Below are 27,691 nucleotides of genomic sequence, written 5' to 3'. Positions count from 1 at the left end.
GAAACAAAAAAATAATATGTCTGAAATATAAAAGGTGTGTTGCTTTCTTTTTTGACCAACTATTGTAGGTTTTGTTGGAAACTTTACCCTTAATAGCGAAGTGATTGCATATGTTTCATTAGCTCTGGCTTTTCGGAGGGCAGGCTTGGTTAAATACCCAAATTATTTAATAAGCCAGGGTTCTTTCTTTTCTAGGTCATCTGTTCATAATTTGTATCCATAGATCTCAGGGCGGTTCACAACACAAATTACAATGCTAAGAAAAAGAGTCTGCTTGGTCTTTTCCCAATGCTGACTATGAAATAGCTTATGGAAACTTGCCTGTCATAGCTAGGGCCAGTTTGCATATGTAGTTTGCTAAAGTAGAACAGATAGCTTTTTAAAACATTGCTCAAAGAAACAAACAATTCTGGCACTGATATGTTTCATATTTACATAATGCTGGGGGACACACACATGTTCTCTAATATATTATATACTCTTAATACAATAATGTTAGTGTTTTCACACAGCTACTCAAGATGAGGAAACCTACAGAGGACATGGCTTGTAAGCATTTAGGGCAAATAAATCCATCTTCCACACCATGCAAAGCATTTGGGATTGGTTCATATCCTGAAATAGCCAGTGTCACAGAACTTTGATTAAATGGCAGTAAACATGCAGAGGACAGTACTAGACTTCAAGTAAAGCCAAGTCTGGCAGTTTATAGTACCTTGGGGTGGGGAGCCTTTAAAACTATGCATACATACATTGCATAAGTGAATACAGAAAGTATTATATCCAAAGTAAGGCTTGATTCTGACACCTGTGTAGATAGCACACATTTGCTTATTTTGTATTGTTCTGTCACTTAGAATATATAGAAATTTGACCTTTGCTGTGACCTGAACATGCATTTACATAGTCTATGTGATGGTGACTGAAACCACTTATTACTACAGCACTTCTTGGGGTGCATACAGTCGTCATAGCAAGTTCCCAGGCCTAAATTCCTTTTCAAATCCGGTACTGTATCTTGGCCAGCCCTATCATTAGACAGGTGGGGAAGGTCTGTACCTCAGTGGCATGCTTTGCATGCAGACAGACCCTGGTTCAATCCCCAGCAGAGGAAGACTCCTGCCAGTAATCCTGGAAGGCTGCTGCTAGTCAGTGTAAACCAGACTTCACCAATCGGGTGCCCTGCAGATGTTAAGGCTACGGCTCCAACAATCCCTGTCTGGCTAGATAGATCAATAGTCTGACTTTTGGGCAGTTTCCCATCTTCCTAAGATAGGCCCCTACCCCTAAACATCCTGAAATCTAAATTTCTACAATAGGGTAGGCATGAAGGAAGGGAAATCAAAAAGCCATACCAGATCTGACTGGTGCAAAGTCTGAGTTCATGCCCAGATCCCTATAGGGAAGGTGTGGGGAGAGTTATGCTGCAGAATTCCACATTGCTCATGCTGATTCCGATTTTCAGAGGGATGGGGAACTTCTCTCTCTGGTTCTTTCCACTTCCTCTGTGATCAGCATCCGGCGACTGCATTCCACGAGCATTTACTCATATGTTCTCTGATGGAAAATTGCCGTGAGCAAATAACTGGGGAAGCCCAAAATGAGGAACACAATGTGGGGAGCAGTAAAAAAAAGGGGGGGAGCAACTCTTACCACTTGCAAAGTACATTTGCTATCTAATTCTCTAGTCATTAATCACAGAATTGTACAGCTGGAAGGAACCACAAGGGTCATCATCTAGTCCAACCCCCTGCAATGTAGGAATATTTTGCCCAATGTGGGGTTTGAACACACAGCCTTGAGATTAAGAGTCTCATGCTCTACTGACTGACAGTATCAGTTTTTACTAAAGTTGCTAGTCATTTTTTCTAACCCAGGAATTGTATGTGAGAGAGAGCAATTACTCCAGTGGTGAGAGAAACGTAGTATGCAAATATTCAGAGGCACCTCCTCCTTTATTCCTCGCGTTCAGAACTGGAGTTCACGTCCTGCCCTCTCACATAAAAGGAGGCCGAGAGCTGCCCTTTCCACAGAGAGTTGAAGAACTCTGTGTAGTTCGAATGTCGGCACTTTCGTTTACACAGGTCTGCCTACGGCAGGGGCGTGGCGTGGGCTCCCGATTGGCTCATAAGAAGGACGTCCAGCAGCTGCTCGGTCGGCGATTGGCTAAAGCGCGCGGGAGAGGACGGTTCTTTGGAACGTTGGCTCCGTTTTCGCTTCCCAGCGGGGGCCTTGCGATGGCGCTACCCCGGTTGTTGTTTCTTTGGGCGACGGTGGCGGCAGTTGCTGCTGCATCCCGGCCCCCGTGGGACTCGATTGCCCGTTTGCAGCCGCGGACGGACGATGCACGGCAAGCAGTGGCGGTGCGGGAGCTGCTGGAGCGGCTGCTGGGCCCGAGGGCTGCCTCCGCCTTCTCGGTGTCGGTCAACCGGTCTTTGGCCGGGCCCGGCGGGCTTGACACCTACCGGCTGAGCTCGAGGGCGCCGGGCGTTGTAAACGTAGCTGGATCCAGCGGCGTGGCCGCCGCCTCGGGAATCTACCAGTACCTAAAGGACTACTGCGGTTGCCATGTCTCCTGGTCTGGGAAGCAGCTCCGACTGCCGGATAGTCTGCCGCCGGTACCCACTGAGATAATCGTCACCAGCCCCAACAGGTGATTCGATGGCGAAGGAGGAGAGCAAAGGATTTTGTGTTCCCTGTTTGCACGTGGGAAGTGTTGTTGTTTTTTTAAGTCTTTGAGCATGTCCAGAAAACAGAGCTCTGTTCCAATTAAATTTGCCTCTGGTCTTATCGGACTTGAAACTTTGAGCCTTTGAACAGCTTCAGGTAAAAATGAAATCCAACAGGTGCAGCTTTCCTTGATGCAGTGACCGGGAAAGATGTACTTGTTGAATTTCTGACTGTTAAGTAGTTGTTTAAGGCACAGAGTGTCTTGTCATCCACAACATGGCAATCCTAGTTCCAGCTTTGATTGAAGTGAGGGAGGGGAGAGAAGTACCTCTGAGCATGCACAGAGTGACTTCTCCCTCCGCTTGTATATATTTGCTACATAAATATTAGTATGCTTTCCAAGGTCAACTTCACGGGGACATTGGAGTTTCAAGTTCTGCTTTTTCAAACAAACTGTATGTGCTGGGGGCGGCGGATTTTCTTTAAAGAAATAGAGATATGGGATAGCTGCCTTGTACTTCACTAGACCGTTGGTCCTTCTAGCTCAGCGCTGTCTACATAGATTGGCTGCAGCTTTCCAGGCTTTCAGATGAGACATTCCTAGGCCTACCTGGGGATGCAGAGAGGTTGGTACCTGTGAGCATTTGCATGCAAAGCAGATGCTCTACCAAGCTACCACTGAGCTGCAACTTCATTTTGTACACCTTGCCCCATCTGCTAAACCTCTTTTTCAAGGCAGTGTTTACAGGTGGCAAATACTGCAACGTAGATATAAAACTGATCTATTAGAAAACCTACATTTTTTTTAAAAGGGGGAGGGGGAGGAACACACAATCCTTTTTTATATTCCCGGCTGTTCCCATTATGAAAGAGAACCTTGCTTGCCCACTTGCAGAAAATTCTTGGGAGGTGCTGATTAAACATTTTAGAAAGAAAAGCATTTGGCCCAGTTCTCCTTGGGGCCATACCCAGGCTGTGTGTGTTTGAATTGGTTTGCTCGGACATTAAAAAGAAAAGAAGTCCTTCCCCAGGAAAGTGCTCTCTTCCTTCTAATCCTAGCTCAATTTCCATAATTTTCCTCCTTAGTCTCCATCCACAACGGGGGCGGGGGAGCCTAAATATGTGTACAATAGTTACGTTTGCTTAATGCTCCTTCTTTTCTTCCCTGTCTTGTCTTCCCATAGCATGTGCTCACCTAAATTTTAATAATACTTAGCAATTATAAAGCACTAATGGCAAAAGTGCTTCACAGACATGATCTTAGTAATTACGACAAACCAGTAAGGTAGGTCAGGATTAGCGTCCCCTTAGAGCAGGTGTGGGGAGCTCTGGTCTCCCAAATGTTGTTGAACTACGACTCTCATCATCCTTTGGCCATGCTTGCTAAGGGCTGCTGTAGTTCATCTGGAGGGCCGCAGGTTCTCTATACCTACCTTCGGGGAAAATGCTGGAGCTATGAAAGAGTGGCTTGACTAAGTTTCTTATTGGGTTTCTGGAGGAAGTGAGTTTTTTAATTTTTAAAAAAAACCTGATGACTTTCTGCTCACTTTTCTCAGCCACCACTCTACACTAGGTCTGAGTTCACACAACACCCCTCACGTGTTGAAAACACACGTCAGGGAGTCATAGCATGGTACCACCTGGTTCTGCCCAAGTGATGTACACACTGGTTAACTGTGTGAAGGGGTTGTTGCCAGTGCATGTGTTGTGTTTGTGGGGCGGGGGGTAGCCATCACAACTGCACAGATCCCTCGTGTGTATCATTGACTTAAAATCTGCAGTTCTCTGTGTGTTGCTAAACTACAGCTCCCATCATCCCTCACCCAATGACCATGATGGCTAAGGCTGTTGGGAGTTGGGTGTGCAACATCTGGATTTATTAGGTTGTAAATCAGGTACCCCCAAACTGCGGCCCTCCAGATGTTTTGGCCTACAACTCCCATGATCCCTAGCTAACAGGACCAGTGGTCAGGGATGATGGGAACTGTAGTCCAAAACATCTGGAGGGCCGAAGTTTGGGGATGCCTGTTCTTGCTTAATGTTGCTGTCTCCAGCGCAATGCACACTGATGTCTCTAAACATTAAAGAGGAAAGAACAGTCATAAGTCACACTCATACCACGAGTTTTCAAAGAGAAAATAACTATCATCTTTCTGGTTTCTAATGGAGTGGCTATTAAAACATAACTACAGGGAACATGGAATACTGCCTTTTACTGAGTCAGACCATTGGGCCATGTAGGTCAGTGTTGTCTGCCCTAGCTGGCAGAGTTTCAGACAAGGAACATTCTCGGCCCTCTCCGAAGATGCTGGGGATTGAGCCTGGGGACATTCTACATGCAGAGCTACAGCTCTTCTACATTCTCATGAACTGCTCAGAAATTTTAAAACAAAAACTAAAATAAAATTCTTTCCAGTAGCACCTTAGAGACCAACTAAGTTTGCCATAGGTATGAGCTTTCGTGAGCATGCACACTTCTTCAGATACACTGAAACAGAAGTCACCAGACCCTTATGTATAGTCAGAGGGTGGGGAGGGGTATTACTCAGAAGGGTGGTGGGAATGGGTGATTGGCTGATAGGAGTGGTAAACCTGTTGATGACTGTTAACAAGCAATTGCAATTGGTGAGATGGCTAAAGAAAGCTTTATCATGTATAATGAGATAAGAATCCAATGGTGACTTCTGTTTCAGTATATTCTGGTGACTTCTGCTTCAGTGTATCTGAAGAAGTGTGCATGCACACGAAAGCTCATACCTATGACAAACTTAGTTGGTCTCTAAGGTGCTACTGGAAGGAATTTATTTTATTTTATTGTTTCGACTTCGTCAGACCAACGCGGCTACCTACCTGTATCAGAAATTTTACAATGCCTTGACCATACCTAATCCAGAGATGACCTTGGGGGGGGGGGGTTGCACCCTAAGTCTGGGACATGTTTTGTAAAGAAGGCAGCAGCATCACTTCTGTTTGTAGCGCGTTAGCTTACTCTTAGCTGTGGATGTTTATAGTGTTTCTAAATTAGCAAATCTAAAATTAAAGAGGAGAGGAACCGTCCCGTTCCCCCCATTTGTAGGGCATCCTGTGTCCATTACCTTGCCTGCTTTGAATGGCAGTGGTAAGCAAATGGATTTGGGGTGGCGGCTGCTTTTGCCCTTCCCTTTCTACACCGTTCGATTGGGTCCAGCAGTTCCATCTGTGCAGTTGTGCTCCTTTGCGTGTTGGATGTCACGTCAGTCGGGGACCGTCGGTCCCGCTCTTTGGAAGATCAGCTCAATTAATCTTGACACTCTTTTGTGGGCGGAAGGGGGAGGAATGACCCGGGGCCTCGTTAGAGGAGCTGTCCCTTGGCTTGTAGGCGGACAAAGGTCCTGGCGAGGACAGAGAGAGGTTGGCAGGGTGAGGAGAGTCTTTGCGTGACTCGGTTGTTTGTACCGCTTGAAAAGGAAACCCAATTGGCAGGATGGGGGAGAACTCTAGAATAGCTTCAACCTGGGGACTTGGCCCCCCCTGAGCCAAGGAGCTAATCTCAAGCACTTGGACCGATCATAGCTGTGTTATTTACATAACACACACCGCACTGTGGACGACAACTGCGTAGTTAGCAGCACTCTTGCACTCCTGCTGCCACCCAGTTTCTCAACCCGCGCCAGACGAAAGTAAATTCGGAGTCCTTGCGCCGTGGTACCTTTGTGTTTTGCAGCAGTGGCGTGCTTGCAAGTGCAACTGACCTGTATAAGGACTTGTGGCACTAAGGGTAGACAAATGTGTCCATTTCAGCTTGCTTGCTCCTCCCAAAAAACTTGAGATCAGGCAGCTCACCCCCATTTCTGGATCGGTGTGCAATCCCCCCTTTTAAATCTCTGCTTGGAAATTCCTTACACATTTCTGAGGTACCTTTCTCCTAACGTGTTTGCATATTTGTCTGCGATGTGCATGTTTATGCAAGCACTTTCCCTTCATGTAATGTAGTTCTATATGCAATTTTCGCTAATAGTGCATTACTTTTTTTTTGCACACTCTTTTTGGTTGGAAAACACAAAATGTGGGGAAGTGCAGGTTTCAAAGGGTTGCTGGTTCTCAGGAAGTGATAATTAGGAGCGTCAGCATTAAAACGCAATCTAATATTTATTAGTAATCTAATATTTATTAGTAGCACTATTCAGCTTCTGCCAATTTGCTTTCCCCGACTACTGGCAATCTTAAGATATTCCTCCCAGTTTCTGATATTTTAGCAAGTGCTGCCCAGTGAGACTTGCCTTGACTTTGAGTCCACTGTACCGCTTCCTTTGTTGATCCCTCCTTTGTGTGCAACTTGTGTGCATCTTGTTATTCCCTTGCCTTCTCCCTCACCCAGGGCCGTCTTAAGCATATCTGGCGCCGTGGTGCGAAGATCCCTCCAGCGGCTCCACCCCACCCCACTTCCCAGCACGGCTGTCTGGTGGGCGCAGTGTGCAGCGCAGCAGTGCGACGCCCCCCTGGCGCCCTGCGCCACCCAGCCTTGCCGTAGGACCGGCCCTGCCCTAACCCCAGAACAGGATTTTATGGCCCCAGTACATTATATGGCCCTCTGACTCATAAAAGAGGACACACATTTATTATATCTGTGTTGTGTTATATGCAAATAGGTGTCATTGTTTGAAGGTGGGGTGAAAGGCCCCAAAAGGTAAACCGGTGGCCACATATGTAATAAAATGTTTGCAGAATGCAAAGTGGCAATGCTTTCCCTATAATTATAGTTCCATACTAGAAAATACAGAACCTATTAAGTTCTGCCTGCTGCACAGCTGTTAAAGGTGAAATAGCTGTGCTTTCCCCCAGTGCAGGCCCTAAAGCAAAGCCTGGGGTGCGACACTGCACCTACTTACCTGGGGGTAAGCCCCATTAAACATAAAGAGGCTTGCTTGTAGAAAAATGACTTCAAAGGAGTCCCTGATCTCAGACAAGCCCAAGACAAGAAAGACGAACGAATGGATAGATAATAAACAGCTTGCAAGTGCTTCAGAGTTCCGTTGTTCTTTCTTCCAAGGTTCCGCTTCTACCAAAATGTCTGCACCCAGAGCTACTCCTACGTGTGGTGGAACTGGGACCGCTGGGAACAGGAGATCGACTGGATGGCGCTCCACGGCATCAACATGGCGCTGGCATTCACCGGGCAGGAAGCCGTCTGGCAGCGGGTGGAGTATCTCGTTTAAACATGAACCGTGATAATATTTTAGAAGCACTTTTCAGAACGGAAGATTGCCTGCCCAACGCAGCTGATGGCAACTGAAGTTCAACATCCTCCCTTCTCTTGTTTCCAGGTATATTTGTCCCTGGGCCTGAACCAGTCAGAAATTGACGAGTATTTCACTGGACCGGCATTTCTGGCTTGGAACCGGATGGGGAACTTGCACACCTGGGCAGGGCCACTGCCCCTCTCGTGGCAACTGAAGCAGCTCTACTTGCAGGTAACTGGGCCTGATTGTTGTGGCGCCGGCGCCGGCGCCAGGCTTATGCTTATCGTGGAGGGTAAGGCTACTAGCCATGGTGAGCTGAGTCCTACCTCCACCATTTGTGGGAATCTCAGGTGGGGAGAGTACAATGGCACACGGGTCCTGCTCTTTAAGGCATCCTATAGGCATGTGGTTGGCCACTGTGAGAACAGGTTGATGGACTACCAGGGAGTTGGACTACTACATTATCCTCAGGGTCCCTTCCAGCTTCATGATTCTGTTATAAGAAAAAGACTGCTCCTTTTTCCCTTATGGGGTATTCCAGAGCCCGTATAGCAGGCTTCCTCAAACTTGGCCCTCCAGATGTTTTGAGACTACAATTCCCATCATCCCTGACCACTGGTCCTGCTAGCTAGGGATCATGGGAGTTGTAGGCCAAAAACATCTGGAGGGCCGAGTTTGAGGAAGCCTGCCTTTTAGAGCCCTTAAATGTGTTCCCTATCGGTAGGAGAAAATAACAGAGGCCAACCAGAGTACAGTATATTGAGAAGCAAAGCGGTTAGTAAGCCTGATCTTTATTAAAGGAACTGTTGCAACAGGGTCCCCACCCACCACATGCAGGAGGGAGGAGAATCCTGAACAATGGTGCGCAAGCCCTTATATAGACTTTTGAAATTGCCCATCCTGTAGCCCAAGATGACCCCTACCCCAAAAACATCATACATACATACATCACAGAAGGATACCTGATAATGGTCACTGATTGCATTACCTGGGCAGTCTGGCCATTCTTTTGTGATGGTAATGCTTTAGTTCCTGAATCCAGGTCACAGGCTCACCCTGTTCATACACAAATATGCCCTTAAGGCAGAATTTGCAAGCAAAAAGACAATGGGAAGGCCTTCCCCATTTGCCTCCTTTACTGCAGAGGAATATTTGAGGTCAATGGGAGAGTCAAAATGGCTTCAGGATTGCTCTCCCATACTATTTCAGACACATTGTTCATATATTTAGATATGTATGCGTTTATGAATATTTATTCTATATTTTATACCTTAAAATTATTATAACAATTCTATGATTTTATGACTCCATGGACCTTTTCTTATTTTCCAGTAGGGTTTTACTTATATTCTTACGTTACATTTCCTTTTCTAGTTCTTACCTTTGGAGCTTGTTTTCCCCCCTTCATCTGTAGTTGTAGAAAGATCCACCGCTGTCTCAGTCCAAGGTGGCAGAAGCATGATGTAATGTGCTAATAAAGAGCCAAACTTGACCCAAGGGCAGCCATGTTTGTTTAATCACCTATCTGCCCCATTCACTTATAAAGCAGGATATGTGGGGTCTAAAATCTATATATTATTTTGCCTGTGGGGCTATCAACCGTTTCAGAAGAGGAATTGGGGTCAGGAAGGTGGTTGAGTTTCGGAAAACTACAAGGGGAAAGGTTTAAACCAGGAATGAGGGACTACGGCCCACTAGATATTGTTGGACTGTAATTCTGATTAGCCCCAGCTAACATGGCAGTTGGTCAAGGATGATGGGAATTGTAGTCCAATAGCAATTGGAGAGCCACAGGTTCCCAATTCCTGGTTTGAAACACACACACACACACACACACAACCATTCTCTAGTGCCCTAGCTAATTTGTGGCACCACTTGGGTAAAAAGAAAACTCAGGTGACCAAATCATCAATCTTCTTGCTTTTTTTTTTAAAGCCGTCATCATTATTGTATATTTGTATAACACTTTTTAGCCCAAAGGCCAGTTGCCTTTTCATTAATACAATTCCAATATTTTTGAATTTTGAAACACCTGATAATTTTTTTTAAAAGCCTTTATTTGTTTATACATGTTCATAGATATACAAAATTCATACCCATTGCAAAGTAACTTTTTATAATATACTAAGATGAAACAGCTACCTAGAAAAGAGCAAAGTCCGAAAGCAGAAAAGACGAGAAAAGGAGAGACCTAAAAAAAGAGAAGGTGAGAGGGAAGGGAAAGAAATGGGGGGGGGGAAGCAAATCATCAATCTTTGGCACCATGCGCAGCTGAGCCAACAGAATCGACAGAGGCCTACCTAAAATGTGGGCGTTATTCTGGGACTAGTGGGTGGGAATATCGGGGCACAGTATGGACCCTTCCCCAGGCCTCGTTACACTGCTCCATCCTGCCCTCTTTGCCTTCCCAGTACAGGATCCTGGAGAGAATGCGGAGCCTGGGGATGCTGACAGTGCTGCCTGCCTTCTCAGGATATGTCCCTCGCGGCATCTTAAGGTAAAGGTCGGTCATGCTTCACAAGCAGGAATGGAATGCAGGCAGCAAAGGGACATAGGAAACCACATTATACAGTGGTGCCTCGCTAGACGAATTTATTTCGTCCCGCGAGTCGCTTCGTATAGCGAAAATTTCGTTTTGCATAGTGGCTCCCATAGGAACGCATTGAAGTACGGTTTCCCATAGGGTGCCTCGCAAGACGGGGGGAAAAATTCGTCTTGCGAGGCATCCTATGGGACGAAAAAAATCGTCTTGCGAAGCGTGCCATAGGAAACTTTGTCTTGCGACTCTCTCGCTTTCATTTTGCGAGTTTTTTGTCTTGTGAGGCATTTGTCTAACAAGGTACCACTGTACCAAATCAAGCCATCATCTAGCTCAGGCACCCCCAAACTTCAGCCCTCCAAATGTTTTAGACTACAATTCCCATCTTCCCCGACCACTGGTCCTGTTAGCTAGGGATCATGGGAGTTGTAGGCCAAAACATCTGGAGGGCCGCAGTTTGGGGATGCCTTTCTAGCTGCAGGGACACAGGGCACATTAGGCCCTCCAGGCCTCTTAATTTGACCCACCAGGATGTTTCTCCTGGGCCTTTCCCACCCGACATTCAGAATCCAAAGTATGGCCTCTTTCCATGGGAAGTGGAAGAGGCTGTAGCCCAGAGACTTTTGAGAGGCCTCTGAGCCTGTGCCAAGTGTGTATTGCTCCTCACTTCTGCAGCCAGTTCTCTCACACTTGTGATCAGAACACATGGAGGGTATGGCTGATTGCAAAATCATTACGAAAGAGATGGAGGAGGGTTTGCAGTTGGTGGGGTGGGTAGAGGGCAGAAGGTTGGGACACAGGAAGCTGCTTTACACCGATTCAGGCCATTGATCCACCTAGCTCGGCATTTCCTACTCTGATCAGCAGCAGCTCTCCACGGTTTCAGACATGGGACATTTCCAGCATTGCAGCGGAACCTCAGTTTTCAAACTTAATCCGTTCCGGAAGACCGTTTGGCTTCCGAAAAGTTTGAAAACCTAGGATCAATGGACTAGTGGCAAAGTCAATTGGGGGGGGGGTGAAAAACGCGGTTCAGAAGCCGTTCGAAAATTGTTCTAAAATGGAAGCATTCACTTCTGGGTTGTCGGCATTTGGGTTCTGAATAGTTCAGCTTCCAAAGCGTTCGACAACCAAGGTTCCACTGTATCGGGAGATGCTGGGAACTTATACATGCAAAGCAGAAACTCTGCCATTCAGCTACAGCCCTTCAGCTACAGCAGTGATTTTGGCACAGTCCTGAAGGATTTTTTTTGGGGGGGGGCGTTTCTTCCCTTCCCTTCCCATCTTTTTTAATGTGTGATGCTTGACTGTGTTAGATGTTTTAATTTGCTGGAAGCCACCCAGGGGGCTGGGGCCACCCTGGCAGATGGGCGGAATATGATTTTATCCTTATCATCATCATTTATTCCCCCTTCAAAGCAGAGAGAGCTATTGCATTCCCCTTTGGATGTCAGTGGACTCCAACTCCCAGCAAGCATGCTCACTGATCAGGGATGATGGGAGTTGTAGTCCAGCTGTGTCAGAAAGGCGCCCGATGTTGTCTACCCCTGCTCTGAGCTCTCTGGCGGAAACTGTTTAGCTGTACAGCGTTTAGTGCATGATCCAATGTGAAACAGTGGTCGGTGCCACAATTCCTTCCTGGATTTCTTTCCCGCGCTTTAAGGGTTTTCCCCCGGGCCAACGCCACACGAATGGGGAGCTGGAGTCACTTTGATTGCACCTACTCCTGCTCCTACCTCCTGTCGCCCGAAGACCCCATGTTCCAGGTCATCGGGACCCTCTTCCTGAAAGAACTGACCAGGGAGTTTGGTACGGATCACGTGTATAGCGCCGACACCTTCAACGAGATGCGTCCACTCTCATCGGATCCCGCCTACCTGTCCCAGGTCAGCGCAGCTGTCTTCCGCTCCATGACGGGAGGTAGGATGTGACAGGTTCTCTTGGTTCCCCTCCGTACATACACAAGTTTCTCCTCTAGGCGCCTCGTTTTTTTATGACATTTATATACTATGCTTATCTTCCATGGCGCTCAGGGTGGGTGGTGTACGGGGTTCTCCTCCCCCCCCCCTTTTCATCCTCACGCCAACCCTGTGAGGTAGGTCAGGCTAAAGGTGCCTGGCCTAAAGTCATCCAGAGAGCTTCTTGGCTGAGTGGAGATTCCAACCCTGGTCTCCCAGGTCATAGCCCAACACTCTTAACCGTGACGACACACTGGCTCTCACTTTAGCCCACATTTGGGTATCTGTGGCGCTGTAGTCTAAACCACTGAGCCTCTTGGGCTTGCTGGTCAGGAGGTCAGCAGTTTGAATCCCTTCAATGGGGTGAGCTTGCCGATCAGAAGGTTGGCGGTTCAATCCCTGCGACGGGGTGAGTTCTTGTTGCTCTGTCCCAGCTCCTGCCAACCTAGCAGTTTGAAAGCACACCAGTGCAAGTAGATAAATAGGCACCGCTGCGGTGGGAAGGTAAACAGCTTTTCCGTGCGCTCAGGTTTCCGTCACGGTGTTCCATTGCACCAGAAGCAGTTTAGTCATGCTGGCCACATGACCCGGAAAGCTGCCTGTGGACAAACGCTGGCTCCCTCGGCCTGAAAGCGAGATGAGCGCCACAACCCCATAGTTGCCTTTAACTGGACTTAACTGTCCAGGGGTCCTTTACTTTTACCTTTACCTAGTAGGCTGAAGGAGCCGTTCTGTCTTGCAGAGAATTTCACATTGTGGCTAAGCCCCCCACCCTTTTTAAAAAAGATTTTGCTAGGCACTCACTACACATTTTCTAAGCCTCAAGTATTGGGCTTCAAATTCAAAAATCTATTATTATTTTTAACACGCTATTTTTCAAAACTTGGGAACTGCATCATTCCAAACCCCATGTTTGTGCCATCCACTGTTGATATCATCCTGATCATACCATGGCTAGCTTATCTCCCATTTTTTATGCTTAGGAACAAGATGTTGGCTGCATTTATTTGTTTTCTTTATAACCACATTCGTATATCATCCTTCTTTCAAGTTGCTCAGAGCAGCATGCCTCGCATTTTCCTGTCACTGTGCTGTATATCCTTCCAACAACCCTCTGCGGTAGTCTAGGCCGAGAGAAGGTGACTTGCCATTGGCCACCAAATTTCATGGTTTGAGCCCTGGTCTTCTCAGCCAAGCCCTTCTACAGCAGCATTGTAGCCTCTCAGTTTATGTTTATGGGATGTACTAGATAAGGCATAGCTTTCCACTGCATCTCCTAGACATTGTTGTTCTGCGAGTATTTGATCTCCTGCAGAGAATTTGGCACCAAAGAGCTAGCCATATTTTGCATGCATTTTGCAGCAGGAAGCCAGGATGGTAACCTATATAATTTTAATTGAAGTCAATGTCCTCAATGAATGAATGAAAGGAGTCCAGGGTGGAAGTACATTAGAGGTTCCACAAGCAGAAGCAACTGTCAGCACCTCTGCCTTGCGCTAATTGGCAATGTCTTTCTCCGCAGCTGACCCCCGTGCCGTATGGCTGATGCAAGGCTGGCTTTTCCAACACCAGCCCGACTTCTGGCAGCCGGCCCAAGTCCGCGCCCTCCTCCAGGGCGTGCCCCTTGGCAGGATGGTGGTGCTGGACCTCTTTGCTGAATCCAAGCCCGTCTACCCCTGGACAGAGTCCTTCTATGGGCAGCCGTTTATCTGGTGCATGCTGCACAACTTTGGCGGCAACCACGGCCTTTTCGGCACGGCGGAGAGCGTCAACCGGGGCCCCTTTGCTGCCCGGGGCTTCCCCAACTCCACCATGGTGGGCATCGGCTTGACCCCCGAAGGCATCGAGCAGAACGATGTGATGTACGAGCTCATGACCGACCTGGGCTGGCGCAAGGAGCCCCTGGACCTCCGGCGGTGGGTGTCCGATTACGCCACGCAACGCTACGGGGCCAGCAACGCCCAGGTCACCATGGCCTGGCAGCTGCTTCTCCAGAGTGCCTACAATTGCTCGGGGCCGTACACCAACCACAACCGCAGCCCGCTGGTGCACCGCCCTTCCTTCCGGATGACCACAGCGCTCTGGTACAACGAGAGCGACGTCTACGAGGCTTGGCGGCTGCTGCAAAGCTCTGTCGACGTGCTCGGTGCCAGCAGCACCTTCTGTTACGACCTGATTGACGTGACGCGCCAGGCCATGCAGCAGCTGGTGAGCCGGTACTACTTGGAAATCAAGCAGGCTTTCCAGAGCCACATGCTCTCCCGTCTGCTGACAGCGGGCGGCATTCTGGTCTACGACCTCCTCCCGGAGCTGGACGGCCTCCTGTCGAGCGACAGGCGGTTTCTGCTCGGGCGGTGGCTGGAAGCCGCCCGCTTGTCGGCTACCAGCGACCAGGAGGCGGGCCTCTACGACCTGAATGCACGCAACCAGCTGACGCTCTGGGGGCCCAACGGCAACATCTTGGACTACGCCAACAAGCAGTTCGGAGGGCTGGTGCTGGACTATTATGGGGTGCGCTGGAGCCTGTTTGTGTCCACCCTGGTGGAGTGCCTCAACACCGGGACCCCTTTCCACCAGAGCCACTTCAACCAAGCCGTCTTCCAAGTGGAGAGGGGCTTTATCTACAACGGGAAGCGGTACCCGGCCAAGGCCACGGGCAACACGCTGGACATAGCCAGGAAGATATTTCTCAAGTATTACCCTTCCGCAGTGCAGCACAACCGCTTGAGGGCTGTGTGAGAAGAGACTCGCTATTGGCAGGCCCCCTTCTCTGCTTGCTGTCAGTCCCAACCACTGCACTCGTCCCTTGTTGGGTGTTCTGTTCCAGATCTGACTACTGAACAGCTTCTTCTTCAATGCACATTTTCCCATTGTTCGAGTGGCACAGGAGCTGGTGGTGGTGGGAATGGGAATGACTTCTGGTCAGAAAGAGAGGGGACAGAGTTTATAAAGCCTGCCTGGGTGCAGAGGCTAGTCGTGGTTGAGGGATTGTTGTCAGGGACTCAGCACATGGTTCTCCAGGGGGGGTGGGCACGTCTTGTTTTTCACATGTTCCAGAGCTGGCTCAAATTGAGCTCTAAAGGTTAGCAGTGTGGTGGAGATGGACTCCACTGCCTTAATTTGGGCACGGAAGCGCACAGTCACGAGGCTTTGCAACGCAGCTCCTTGCCAAAAGACCACCCGCATCGCAGCCTTCTTCCCTCCACACAGGCAAGGGGTGGCTAACCTATGGCTTGTAGGCCCCTCCCCCCAGGTTTTTTTTGTGTAGCCTCTGCAACTCCAACATTTATCATTTAAAAAAATTATAATTTCATTTAAAAATCTGAGGTGCCATAAAATTGTGTGTGTGTGTAGGGGGGGGGGCTTTCCAAGGCTCCCCATTTAAAAAACAACAAGAAACCTTTAAAATAATTATTATATTCTTTTATTACTAACTGCTCTCATAGGTATTCCAAAGTGATAGTCTGAGGACAAAATGTTTTAAGGCCCCTCTGAGGTCCCCTGCCCCAATTTGTCTTATTATTCCCCCCAAAAAAGATAATAATTAAGTTTATATATATATATATACACACACACACACACACACACACACACACACACACACTGGTACCTCGACTTACGAACGACTCGACAACCGAATTTTTCGACTTTGAATGGGGGTAATGGCTGTGCGCTTACGAATGTCTCGACATCTGGAAAAAACTGTGGCGGTTTTAGATAGGGATTTTTCGACTTACGAATTTTTAGATGGGGTTGCTTCGACTTACGAATTTTTCCGTTTTCAATGCATTCCTATGGGAAATCGTGTTTCCAATGGCGCTTTTCTACTTACGAATTTTTCGAGTTACGAAGGTGCCTTCGGAATGGATTAAATTCGTAAGTCGATGCACCACTGTACACACACACACACACACACACACACACACACACACACACACACACACATACACTGATCACTCATATAGGTGCCCTGCTGCTGTGACTCTATGATGCCAAAAAGCGCTTTGTGGCCCCATTAAAACTTCCCAATAAGTCCATTAAAAATAATAATCAACTATCCAAAACTGGTCACACCCACCTTGACAGGAGGACCCTGAAGTGGATAGCCACCACTGCTGGATCGTATTCAGATGTGGTCTGTGTTTTCGCCTGCTCACCCCCAAGCAGAAGTGCTACAGAAGAGATTGCTCCAGCTGCCTTCCGCAAGCAAGCATTTGAAGCATTGAAGAGACCAGATGAAGTGACAGGGAACCTGTAGCCCTCCAGACATTGTTGGGACTCCCAACTCCCAGCACCCCTGACTATTCCTGAAGAGCCACAGATTCCTTGCAGTTGGGCTAGACTCGCTAGAGGATCCTTAGGGCTCTTCCCACCAAAAAAGCTAGGCTTTGGCTGCATTCAGACAGCATCTTTAGTCCATTTTTCCTGTTTACCAGGTAATTTCTGCGTTTCTAAGGGATAATCCTATAAGAGGCAAAAGACAGTTGTGGGAAAACGTTGTGGCCTAGTGGCAATTTAGTGCTCATTTCCATGTTAGTTGTTTCCAGGAAATTTCTGGCTTGGAGCCCCATTAACCAGGAAACTTGTGGGAGTGTGTTGTGTTGCAATTTCAGGTGAAGGAATTTGGGGCGGCATCCTTAGCATACAGGTCTTTCCTGTTGTTTGACATTTAGCTTGGCACGGCAGCACTATCTATCGATCAAAGAGCCACAGCAGCTGGTATTAGGAACATCAGAAATCCCTAGTAAACAGAAGCCCTAGTAAAATTAATGCAATAAACCCCACCTCACAATGCAGCCAGATTCTCACCCTCCCCATGGGGTTAAATACTGAAAACGCGACGGCGCTACACTGGTTGCGGTTTGGTTTAGCCTATTGAATTTATTAGGTGCCTTTTTCTACATATAAAAAGGCACAAGGCACCCTTGACAACAAATCCGTTGCTCATTGGGGTTCATTTAACAGAAATGCTTGGCTAGGGAGGGAAAAGGTTGATTTATCCTTGGGAAAGGGAACAGGCCTCATCAGTAACATTGTCATTTTGGAATCATGGGGATGTGATGAGCATGAAGTGGGGTTGGGGGAATAGCCTTGCTTCTTCCTCAGAAACTTATGGGTGGCAATGAAAGAGGGAAGGTGAGCCCCTTCTGGTAAGTTATGTAGGAGGAAGGCCAAGCCGGCCAGGGCAGATTTCCCAAGGAGCATTCACCCCTTCGGGGTTCTTTACCTCCTGTGAAACTGTAGTGAAACTGTAGGGCCAACAACAAACATGTCTTTTCCTGCATTACATTTATACCCCAACATGGAAGCCGAGGCTCCCACGTGGTCCTCCTTCCAGGCACCAACCAGACCCAGACCTGCTTAGCTTCAGCAAGGCGGTAGCCTCACGTGCCTTAAGACCAGTGCTACTTTTCTAGAAAAAGAGGTGCCAGAACTCACTCTGAACACCTCCCTTGTTCTCTTAGAATGGCAATGGTGCCCACCTGAGAGGTGCCACCTGAGTTCTGCCTGGAAAAAGCTCTGCTTCAGACCATTCCCTTTTCCCTCGGGAGAGTTCTCTCCCTCCGCCTGTCTTAACTTTGTCCAGTGCCTTTACTGTCCCTGAGTGACTCAGGAGTAAGTTTACATGTGTATGTGTATATATATTTTGTTCACAAAGATGTCTGATCTCTGAATAATTATTTCTGGTTTAATACCTGTATAAAAACGTGCCCTCTCGTGCCAAATGAGGGGTCGGTGTACTTTATTACGCTTTATTAAAAAGACAACCTGAGTTCCGGATAATTCGTGCTGATTAGCTGTTTCGGGGTTTGGGGTTTTGCAAATAAAACGTTTTAAGTGTGTTGTAAAGTGCATTATACAAATGTGACACTAGATGGCGATTGTGAGCTATGGCAAATTCAATATATATTTTTCAAAACAATTTTTTAAAAGCATCTTCATGACTTTTTTATATGTGTCTAGATTCTACCCAGGTGGCACTGTGGTTAAACCACTGAGCCTAGGGCTTGCTGATCAGAAGGTCGGTGGTTCAAATCCCTGTGACAGGGTGAGCTCCCGTTGCTTGGTCCCAGCTCCTGCCAACCTAGCAGTTCGAAAGCACGTCAAAAATGCAAGTAGATAAATAGGAACCGCTACAGCGGGAAGGTAAACGGTGTTTCTATGTGCTGCTCTGGTTTGCCAGAAGCGGCTTTGTTATGCTGGCCACATGACCTGGAAGCTATACGCCGGCTCCCTCGGCCAATAATGCGAGATGAGCGCGCAACCCCAGAGTCGGTCACGACTGGACCTAATGGTCAGGGGTCCCTTTACCTTTAGATTCCACCCAAGTTGCGCCCTTCACTGGCACTGTTCCACCCCATCAACCACTTAATTGCAACTGGGCTGTATTTAACAAAGTCAGTAGCTGCATTGATGCAAGGATCATTGCTTGTACCACAGATCTTTTCCCCTCCCCCATGTGTGGCCCCCTAAATCTAGGGGTTCCCACGATCCTCTGGAGCAGATTTCAGGAGCACATGGCGGAGACAGGGGAAATCATGTAGTGCTAGCAATAATCCTTGCACTGACGGGTCGGCTTAATTGAATGCTGCTTCTTGCAATGTTGAAAAGCTGGTATCGCACAGCCCAACTGAGTGATGTGGAATTGCACCCAGTACAATCACCCTATGGACAACTGGGCGTTGCTTAAGTTCAAAGAGCTGCATTTCACCATAATCTCTTAGTTTGCAGACATCTCTGGGAATTTCTGTATAATAAATAAATATAAACCTCACGATCAAGAGCTAAAGCATCAGGCGTGGGGAAGCGGTCTTGAAAGGAAACTCTCCCACCCACAGTCAGAGAGGCAGTGACTCTGGGACTGTTTCACCCTCTATTCAGTATGGGGCTTGGCTCATTGGCTTGAGCCGTCTGCTGTGTGCTGGCCTCCCTTTATATAGGGCCTCTGTTCTCAACAAGCCAAAATGGCTCCGCTGCCTGAATACACCTCGGTTTAAGTACACAATTGGTTCTGGAAGTCTGTACAGTACTTAACCTGTAGCATATACTTAACCTGAAGCGAACTTTCCTATTGAAAGTAATGGAAAGTGGATTAATCCATTCCAGACGGGTCTGCGGAGTACTCAACTTGAAGCGTACTTAACCCGAAGTATGAGTGCAATTGGTTCCGGAAGTCTGTACTTAACCTGAAGTGTATTAACCTGAAGCGAACTTTCCCACTGAAAGTAATGGAAAGTGGATTAATCCGTTCCAGACGGGTCCACGGAGTACTTAAACTGAAAGTACTCAAACCGAAGCGTACTTAAACCGAGGTATGACTGTATGCCAGGCAGAAGCCAGCACAGATTTGGCAGGATGCAAACAGACATTTTCTCCTCTAACAATGGGAGGACCATGTCCTCATCCAGTCATCCTACCATAGCATCAATCAACTATCTGGCTCTCCCCGGTGGCATCATGATGATGATGATGATGATGATTGATGATTGATTGCTCAAAACTCTGGGCTGAAGCTGGCCCCTTCTAGGCCCCATTGTTACCAAGGCAAAAATGGGTCAGTGTGTCAGGCTGTTAACCAGAAGCTTGGTGGAGCCAACAAGACGAAGAGTGGCTCCAAGGCATTGTGGGAAATTAACATGGCAGCTGTTGCCAAGCCTTCATTGTTTTGCTAATGCTGCCTGCTGCCACTGGTAGGGCAGCCAGCCAGGGGTGGGGGCACTCATTTAGGGGGAGCCACACTGGTGGGCAGGTGCCTTACTGAGGGCCCCTCAAACCTGGAGCCAGTGCTGCTGTGGGTGCAATAATTCTGGGGGTGGGGAAGGCTGCCTGTCCCCTTAGAGGCCTTTCCACCACCTTTTCTAACCTGTCTCATTTCCTGCCTGGAATATGCACTCTTTGTTTCTTGTTTTTGTTTTGCTTTTTTATTAGTTTTCTTACTTGATGAACAAACACAGACAATAAAATAACCAAAATAGTAAAATGGCAACATCAAACAAAAAAGAAAAGGGGGGGGGAGTACAAAAAGCATACATAAAACCATAAATCCGTAAGTCCTTATATACGGACTTGTTACCCTTTCTTTAATCCCAATTCCTTTTCTTCTATAATAGGTTTCCGTCCTTCTCAACGCGGGTCTATTTTGTCTATTTTTAAAACTGCTCCTTTTATCCTTTCTTCATTTCTACTGTTTTCCCGAATACAATACTTGTACTGTAATCCACGTTGTGTGTTGCGAAAATTAATCAAAGCAAATCCAGACAGGTTTTGACTTGGGGACACTGTTTTTTTAAAAAATAATCTCTGTAAATTTCCCATTCCTTTTGGAATTTTTGGTTAGACTGTCTCCTAATCGCATCCTTGATCTCCTTCGGCAGGGCCTGTAAGACAGAGCTATTCTGCCTGGCCTTCAATTTAGCCTGATCCTCCATTCCTTTTTCCCTTCCCTTTTTCTATGAAGAAACCTTTTCGGGTCCCCACAATTAAATACTTCCCATGTCTCCTTGCTGGCCTTAGCAGGACTAACTTGACTAGTTAGCCCTGGCGATGCTATATTTATGTTGTATTTTATGTTGTTTTTAAGCTGTTTTTAAGTAGTTTTTAATCAATGTTTTATATTTGTTGTTAGCCGCCCTTCCCCTGGACTGGGAAGGGTGGGGTATAAATTATTATTATTATTATTATTATTATTATTATTATTTTCCGTCATTTTTGTCAGTTCGAGATACTCAAATAATTTATCCTGCCATTCCTTTTTTCACTTTTCCAATTTCTAGCTATTAATATTCTTGCTGCTGTTGTAGCATATATAGATAGAGAATATGCGCTCTTTGTTTACAGGGCAGCAGGTGGGGTGGTCTGTGATGGGGAGGGCCCTGGCTGTGACGCCAGCCTGCGCAAAGCAGCTTGGCAAGAGCCCTTCAAGGGTCGTATCTTTAAAAAGTACGTAAAAATAAAATAAAAATGCATTAGCATTGCTCTGAGATTAGACGTGAAGTGCCATCGAAGGGCTCAGAAACGAAGGGAAGCTTTTAAGAAGTATTGAGGGGGCTACAGAATCACCGGGGATGGGGGGCAGCAGTGGTACGGCACGTACTTCCAAACGCAGGGAATGCCAGCGGTAACAGCAATACCTTTGCTCTTTCGCTCCCCTCCCACTCTAGCCGCTGAACTACATAAAAAGAGTGGGGGGAAAGGTGTTTGCCCCATACTTCGCAGACTTTCCATCCTGAAACACAAAACAGGAGAAAGAGGTACGGATTCCCTGTCTCCCCTTTTTTTCCTCTTTTTGCAAGGATCCCATCATTGAGCGTTGTCAGTTAGCACAACAGGAATCCTAATGGCAAAGCAGAGCAGAGCAGAAATGATTTATTTTGGGGGGGGGCGGTCTCAAGCAAGGTCACCTAAATTTGATTTTGTTCGCAATAAATTCAAATTCATACTTAATGCATTGGGAAGGGGGTGTTGGAAGCTGCTGAAACATTTAAGGAAAATAGGGAGTATGAACTATTGCTTTGGTAAAAATGCGTGCTTCTCTCTAAAAGTTGCCGGAAAATGCTACCAGCAAGGCTCCAAATTTTTTTTTTAAAAAAAGCAAACAGCAACTTCCATCAATGGAAATCACCGTCGTGATTTCATTTAAATTGCTAAAATTCCTGATCAGATTATGATGCTGCCATTAGTGTACACAATACTTTACTGCGTACTAGAGGCTAGGTCAAAATTGCTCAAAATCTAAAATTCAACACAAGGGAAACCAAGGAAGGGGACAGAGATGGAGGCAGGAGTAAGCAGGGAGGCAGTGATTGGTTGTTTAAGCTTGGACGTGTTTAGATTTAATTTGAGTTGATTGAGGATTGCCCCTTCCCCCATATTTGTTCTTGGTTTAAGAACAGAACCTGGGACTGCAGACTGATTCTTATTTAACAAGACCTGCGCTGAGGCTGAAGCAGACCTCTGTTGTTATCAAATGGGTGTGAGAGAGAAATGCCATCTTCACATGTAGATTAACTAATTACTAAGACCCCACATGCTTCAAGGGCAAGACTTGGCATTAAGAAATGTAAAAGAATAGATATTGGACTAACAAGATTGCCTGGAAATTATCCCATAGTCTTGTGCTATTCTCAGAGAAGGGAGAGGGGCACTCTGCACATGCTGAGAGACATTGCGATTTACTTGGCACTTTTAAATGACTAGGCGCATTCTGCAGGTCAGCCCCAGCTCAGATTTAAAAGCTTGGCTGCATCTTCTCCTTTGCCACAAACCCAACTGTGAGCTGGCCCAGGGATCTTCCTGTTGCCAGTTCCAGCTGGTGATGTGGCATCTTCTACTCCTCCTGCCTCTCTGGCTGTGACTTGCCATGTTTTCTTTCCCAGCTACTCCTTCTCAAAGGCAGCTATTGCAAGAAGAGGGATGCACTTGCTTCTGCTATTCACCTTCCTCAGTCTCCTGTGTCTGCCGGTGCAGGGCTGGGTCCTTAAGAAACCCGCCCAGAATGAGCAGTGGAAGATGCTGGACCGTTTGCAGAACAGAGAGCTGGTAAGAGGGCTCTTGTTGGGGAATGGGAGGCGAGGTTTTATTTGGAATTTGCTCTGAAACACCCGGAGAGTTAGCAAAAAGGAGTGCCTTTGAAAAAAATGGGCAGAGCACAGCATAACCCCAGCCCACTCTGGAAAACAAGCTTTTCCCCCAAAAAAAGCCTCTAATTACTCACAATTTAATACATCGTTTACATCTGTCTGTCTTGCGGGACAATTTAATACATTTAATGCATAAAAAGCTTGTAGATTGCTGTGGGTTGTCTTGGATATTATGAAAGTGCTTAACAAATTTAATAAATAATAAGAAGAAAACACCAAAAGCTACCACTTGTAAGCAGAAAGGCCAATGTTTGCATTTTCTTCAACATTCCCTGTTGAAGCAACATACCAAACCCAATATGTGGTGATGCACCACTTGATAAAGTGGCCTGAGGTCCACAAAAGCTTAAATTTGATAGGATTACGTGACCCAACTGAGTTTTACTCAGAGTGAACCAATTGAAATTAATGGACCTACATTAGTCATGCCCAATTAATTTCAGTGGGTCTGCTCTGAGTCCAACCAACGTACAATCCGTAGCCTTTAAGCAGAGAGGTGGTGAGCCACAGCAGGTGGTTTTGTGGGCCAGGCCACAGATTTGCCACCCCTGTTTTAAGGCGCTGCAATACTTCTCATTCACTTTGCTGCAGAAGATTCATGTGGCTGTCCTTCTGGAAACAAAGTCTCAAGCAGTGCTTTTTTTCTAGGGGAAAAAGGTGCAGGAACGCTGCCTTGTCCCTCCTGCTTCCGCACACAAGCAGGAAGGACAGGGCAGCTCCGTAAACGGGCAGAGCTGAAGTGCAGAGAAGCTTATTCCCTTCTGCTTGCTTGCAAAAGCCAGAGAAACAGGACGTCTTGCAGAGCTGAGGCAGGGCAGACTTCTTTCCATGTGTCAACTGTTAGCCTGGGAGGCTGAAGAGCCTAATTAAAGCCCCACTGCACCTCTGGATCATGAGAAGACCCTCTCCAGTGCCCATAGAGGGTGTCCTCTTTGCGCTCCAGGGAGAGTCTTCTCGTGAGCCAGAAGCATGGTGTGGGGATAGGTGCTGGAATGCAGGTGCCCTTAACTTACAGCCCCACTGGTTAAAAAAACTGCAAAATAAAAATTGTCCCTTAATATGTCATCTGATTAACCTACCATTAAAAAAACAAAAACAGTTAAAGCAGGCCAGCCCGATTCTGTGCCAAATGCAGCCCACTGAGGAGTCACAAACTGACAAAATCTACTGGTTTTGAAAAAAGCAGGTTTGTTCGTTCTTTGTTGGGCTGCCGTACAGGTCACCAATCAATGTCTTCACCACATTTTGAACAGCGCTAGATTAAGTCCTGCACATCTTACTCCAAATAGTGCCCAAAAGGGTGGGGGTGAGCAGGTCATACCCGCAGTGAAGATGCTGGCTGCTGCATCTGTAGTGATGGAGGATTTGTGGTTTGCTGTGCTTGTGCACTCTCACACACACACATGCACCCTTGTGCATGCACTCACAGGGCCCATTTTTACCACAAAGTTCCATTAGGTAACTGACTCTCAAACGTAAGAGTGCCACTCTCCTTTCACTACCCTGTTTTCCCCTTTTGCTCTTCCTCTGATCTCTCAAGAAATACTCAAGTTAAAAGTCAAGAGCTTTCTGAGCTTGGCATGCTGTCAAGACTCCACTTCCCCAGAGCCCTTCTTAATGCTTACCGGTTGACTTTGAGGGCTCTACACAGTGCCTAGCCAACAAGAAGGCTTTGTTTTTTCAAAGTGAGGAATAAGTGACATGCCCCAGCGATGCCATCTAGTTCAAGGACAGGCAGGAATAATAGAATTGTAGTAGCATTGGAAGGAACCAACGGATTCTAGGCTAAGAATCTTCCCTGCCTGTAACCCTGGAGAGTGGCTGCCAGTCAGAGTATACAACACTAGACTGGATGCACACGAAAGCTCATACGAATGACAAACTTAGTTGGTCTCTAAGGTGCTACTGGAATAAAAAAAATTGTTTTTTAAAAAATTGTTTCGGCTACGCCAGACCAACACGGCTACCTACCTGTAACTAGGACTTAATATAAGGCAGCTTGCTATATTCCCTGATCATTTATCTGGTACTCCCACAGTTGCAAGAGGAAATACAAACTGGTGTGAGCTTGTGAAGGGAACAAAAGGTAAAAGGTAAAGGGACCCCTGACCATTAGGTCCAGTCGTGACCGACTCTGGGGTTGCGCGCTCATCTCGCATTATTGGCCGAGGGAGCCGGCGTATAGCTTCCAGGTCATGTGGCCAGCATGACAAAGCCGCTTCTGGCAAACCAGACAAGCACATGGAAACGGCGTTTACCTTCCCGCTGTAGCGGTTCCTATTTATCTACTTGCATTTTGACGTGCTTTCGAACTGCTAGGTTGGCAGGAGCTGGGACCGAGGAACGGGAGCTCACCCCGTTGCAGGGATTCGAACCGCCAACCTTCTGATCAGCAAGCCCTAGGCTCAGTGGTTTAACCACAGCGCCACCTGGGTCCCATGAAGGGAACAAAGGGACCCTTTAAAAATTAGGCTCCAGTCAGGAGTGACCAATAAATTTACATTATTCATCTGTTATTGTCTCCTGCCCCCGCAGTTTCTCAGCGCCCTGCAGTCGTACCTCAGCACCAAGGGTATCCAAGTGGAGAGAACTGCTCCACCATTTGTCCTTCTCTCAAAGGATCACAACACTGGGACACATGGGGAGCTGGAAGGGCAAGACCTGGTGATCATGGAGCCTGAGATGGATGGGTGGATGAATGAATAAACAGGCATGAACAGCAGGTGAGCATCTCAACACAGAACTACAACCAACAGTCCTGTTGTTGCCCCACAGGCTTGCTAGGGTAGTAATCAGGGTACCCCCATCTCTTTCTATTTTTAATAGCTGGCAACGTTTCCACACTTCTGTTTTACCATTTGCTAAGTTCAACACTGTGCACTGTCTGTTGGTTGAAGCATGGCACAAATCCAAAATTCAGATCCTGAGTGTTAGATGCAAATTTGCAGATCCACAGCACATTACATTTTAGCTTTTTAATAAACTTGCTTAACTTTGGAGACAATGATATAAAAGACTGCTAATTCATCCAATCCATATTGACCTGCCTTAGCTTTTAAGACCAACGTCAGAGGCCTTGCTCTTCAGCCTGTTGCTACATGAGATCAGATGGGGTCTTCTCAGTGGTGGTGTCAATTCTTTGGAATTCTCTCCACTGAGACCCCCCCCCCTTTTAGGCCTCTGCTTAAAAAGACCTGTTCTGTCTTCCACTGCCTCCCTCAGTTTGGTCAGACTCATGTTAGTAGCTTTGAGAACACTGTCCAACCATCTCATCCTCTGTCGTCCCCTTCTCCTAGTGCCCTCAATCTTTCCCAACATCAGGGTCTATAACAGCGTCTAAAACATCAGGTTATAACAATTTATAAAAGCCATAGCAGAAATTGGTAATTGAACAGGTGATGTGTAGAGAGAAGGAATGAAGGTATTTTGAAATGATAGTTGGAAGAGTTATTTTATTGGGAGAAGCAAAGGAGGGAGGAAAATAGATGAGGCACCTGGGGTGGGTGGGAAGTTAGCTTTTAAATTTGTATTGAATTTGTATTTATTTGGTGATAATTTGTTTAAAATTATGGAATATCAATTTAAAAAATTGGCAAAAAAGAGAGCAGTTCTTAGTGTACAACATAGGGTTGAAGTGGGAGAAGCAGAAAGGTTTGGGAGTTCATTGTAGAGCACCCTGTGATCCTCGGATGAAGGGCAGTATAGAGATTTACTGTACTACTACTTATAATAATACAGCCCACTAAAATCAAGTACAAATGATTCTGGTTCCCATCCTTTCTCTTCTCTGCTCACTAAGTTATACATTTTAATGCTAATTAAATGCTAATACTTTGTTATTTCTTTTTATCCATTCAGGTGAAATACTGTCTTTAAACAGCTGGTCATCCCCTGAACATCTCTGATTTGCTGCTTTTGATGTTGCATTCTTCTTACATTTGCCAGAGAATTGCTTTTTGATGGTTAGATAATTTTCATCATATGTATTGGCACATCCTCAGTAGATTTTGCCTAAGCTGAATCTAAGGGCCAGTGTGGTGTAGTGATCAGAGAGGCACATTAAAAGTGGAGAGACACAGGTTCAAATCCCAGCTGAAGCTTGGCCACTTGGTCACCTTGGGCCAATGACTGTTCTTTGTAGCCTTAACCTGTCTCACAGGTTTACTGTGCCAATATCAAGAGACAAGGTGGGAGCACCATATGCTTGAGCTTTTTGCAGGAAAGGCAAGATACGGTATAAATGTTAAACAAACTGCCTTCTTTGTCATCAGTACTAAAAACCATGTACCTTTGGCTGAGAGGGGCTTGTCCTTCCTTCCCACTTTGTTTGATCCATCTAGCTCAGTATTTTCAACACTGACTTATAGAAGGCTCTCCATCATTTCCGACAGTGGACATTCTCACTCCTACCAGGAGATGCCAGGGGTATGCAATACAGATGCTGTTCCACTGAACTATGGCCCTTCCCCTGAGGGGAGGGGACTGGCACAGTGCGATCATATAAGTAGTTTTGCTGGGTCAAGACAGTTTGGAAACTGTACTTTGTGAAAAGTTATGTACGTGGTAGTTTGCACATTAATAGTGGCTATAAAATGCATTCTGTCTAGTGTCAGAGGTAATGTTTTCTTTATTTCACATATCATCTCGGTTTGATCTCTCTGGCAT

At 46.7% G+C, this 27,691-nt stretch overlaps 1 protein-coding gene and 1 long non-coding RNA gene across 2 annotated transcripts; both read left to right on the top strand.

The window, feature by feature from the left end:
* Nucleotides 1-689: 689 nt before the first annotated feature.
* Nucleotides 690-18,236, top strand: NAGLU (N-acetyl-alpha-glucosaminidase). Its single transcript, XM_035137038.3, has 6 exons — nt 690-2,653; nt 7,700-7,847; nt 7,974-8,120; nt 10,301-10,386; nt 12,092-12,348; nt 13,909-18,236. Exons 1-6 carry the CDS (start codon nt 2,061-2,063, stop codon nt 15,123-15,125), a joined length of 2,448 nt encoding a protein of 815 aa, XP_034992929.3. The 5' UTR covers nt 690-2,060; the 3' UTR covers nt 15,126-18,236.
* Nucleotides 18,237-18,485: 249 nt separating this feature from the next.
* On the top strand, nt 18,486-27,632 carry LOC118095320 (uncharacterized). The gene is made up of 5 exons (XR_004693815.3): nt 18,486-18,533; nt 21,548-21,637; nt 22,763-22,925; nt 25,562-25,749; nt 26,885-27,632. It is a non-coding gene; the product is annotated as an uncharacterized LOC118095320 (long non-coding RNA).
* Nucleotides 27,633-27,691: the final 59 nt, after the last annotated feature.

This window comes from Zootoca vivipara, chromosome 12 (assembly GCF_965207765.1).
Source record: "Zootoca vivipara chromosome 12, rZooViv2.hap1.1, whole genome shotgun sequence".
NCBI lineage: Eukaryota > Metazoa > Chordata > Lepidosauria > Squamata > Lacertidae > Zootoca > Zootoca vivipara.
The sequence above is the reverse complement of the archived record's forward strand: the minus strand, read 5'-3'. Positions and strand labels throughout refer to the sequence as shown.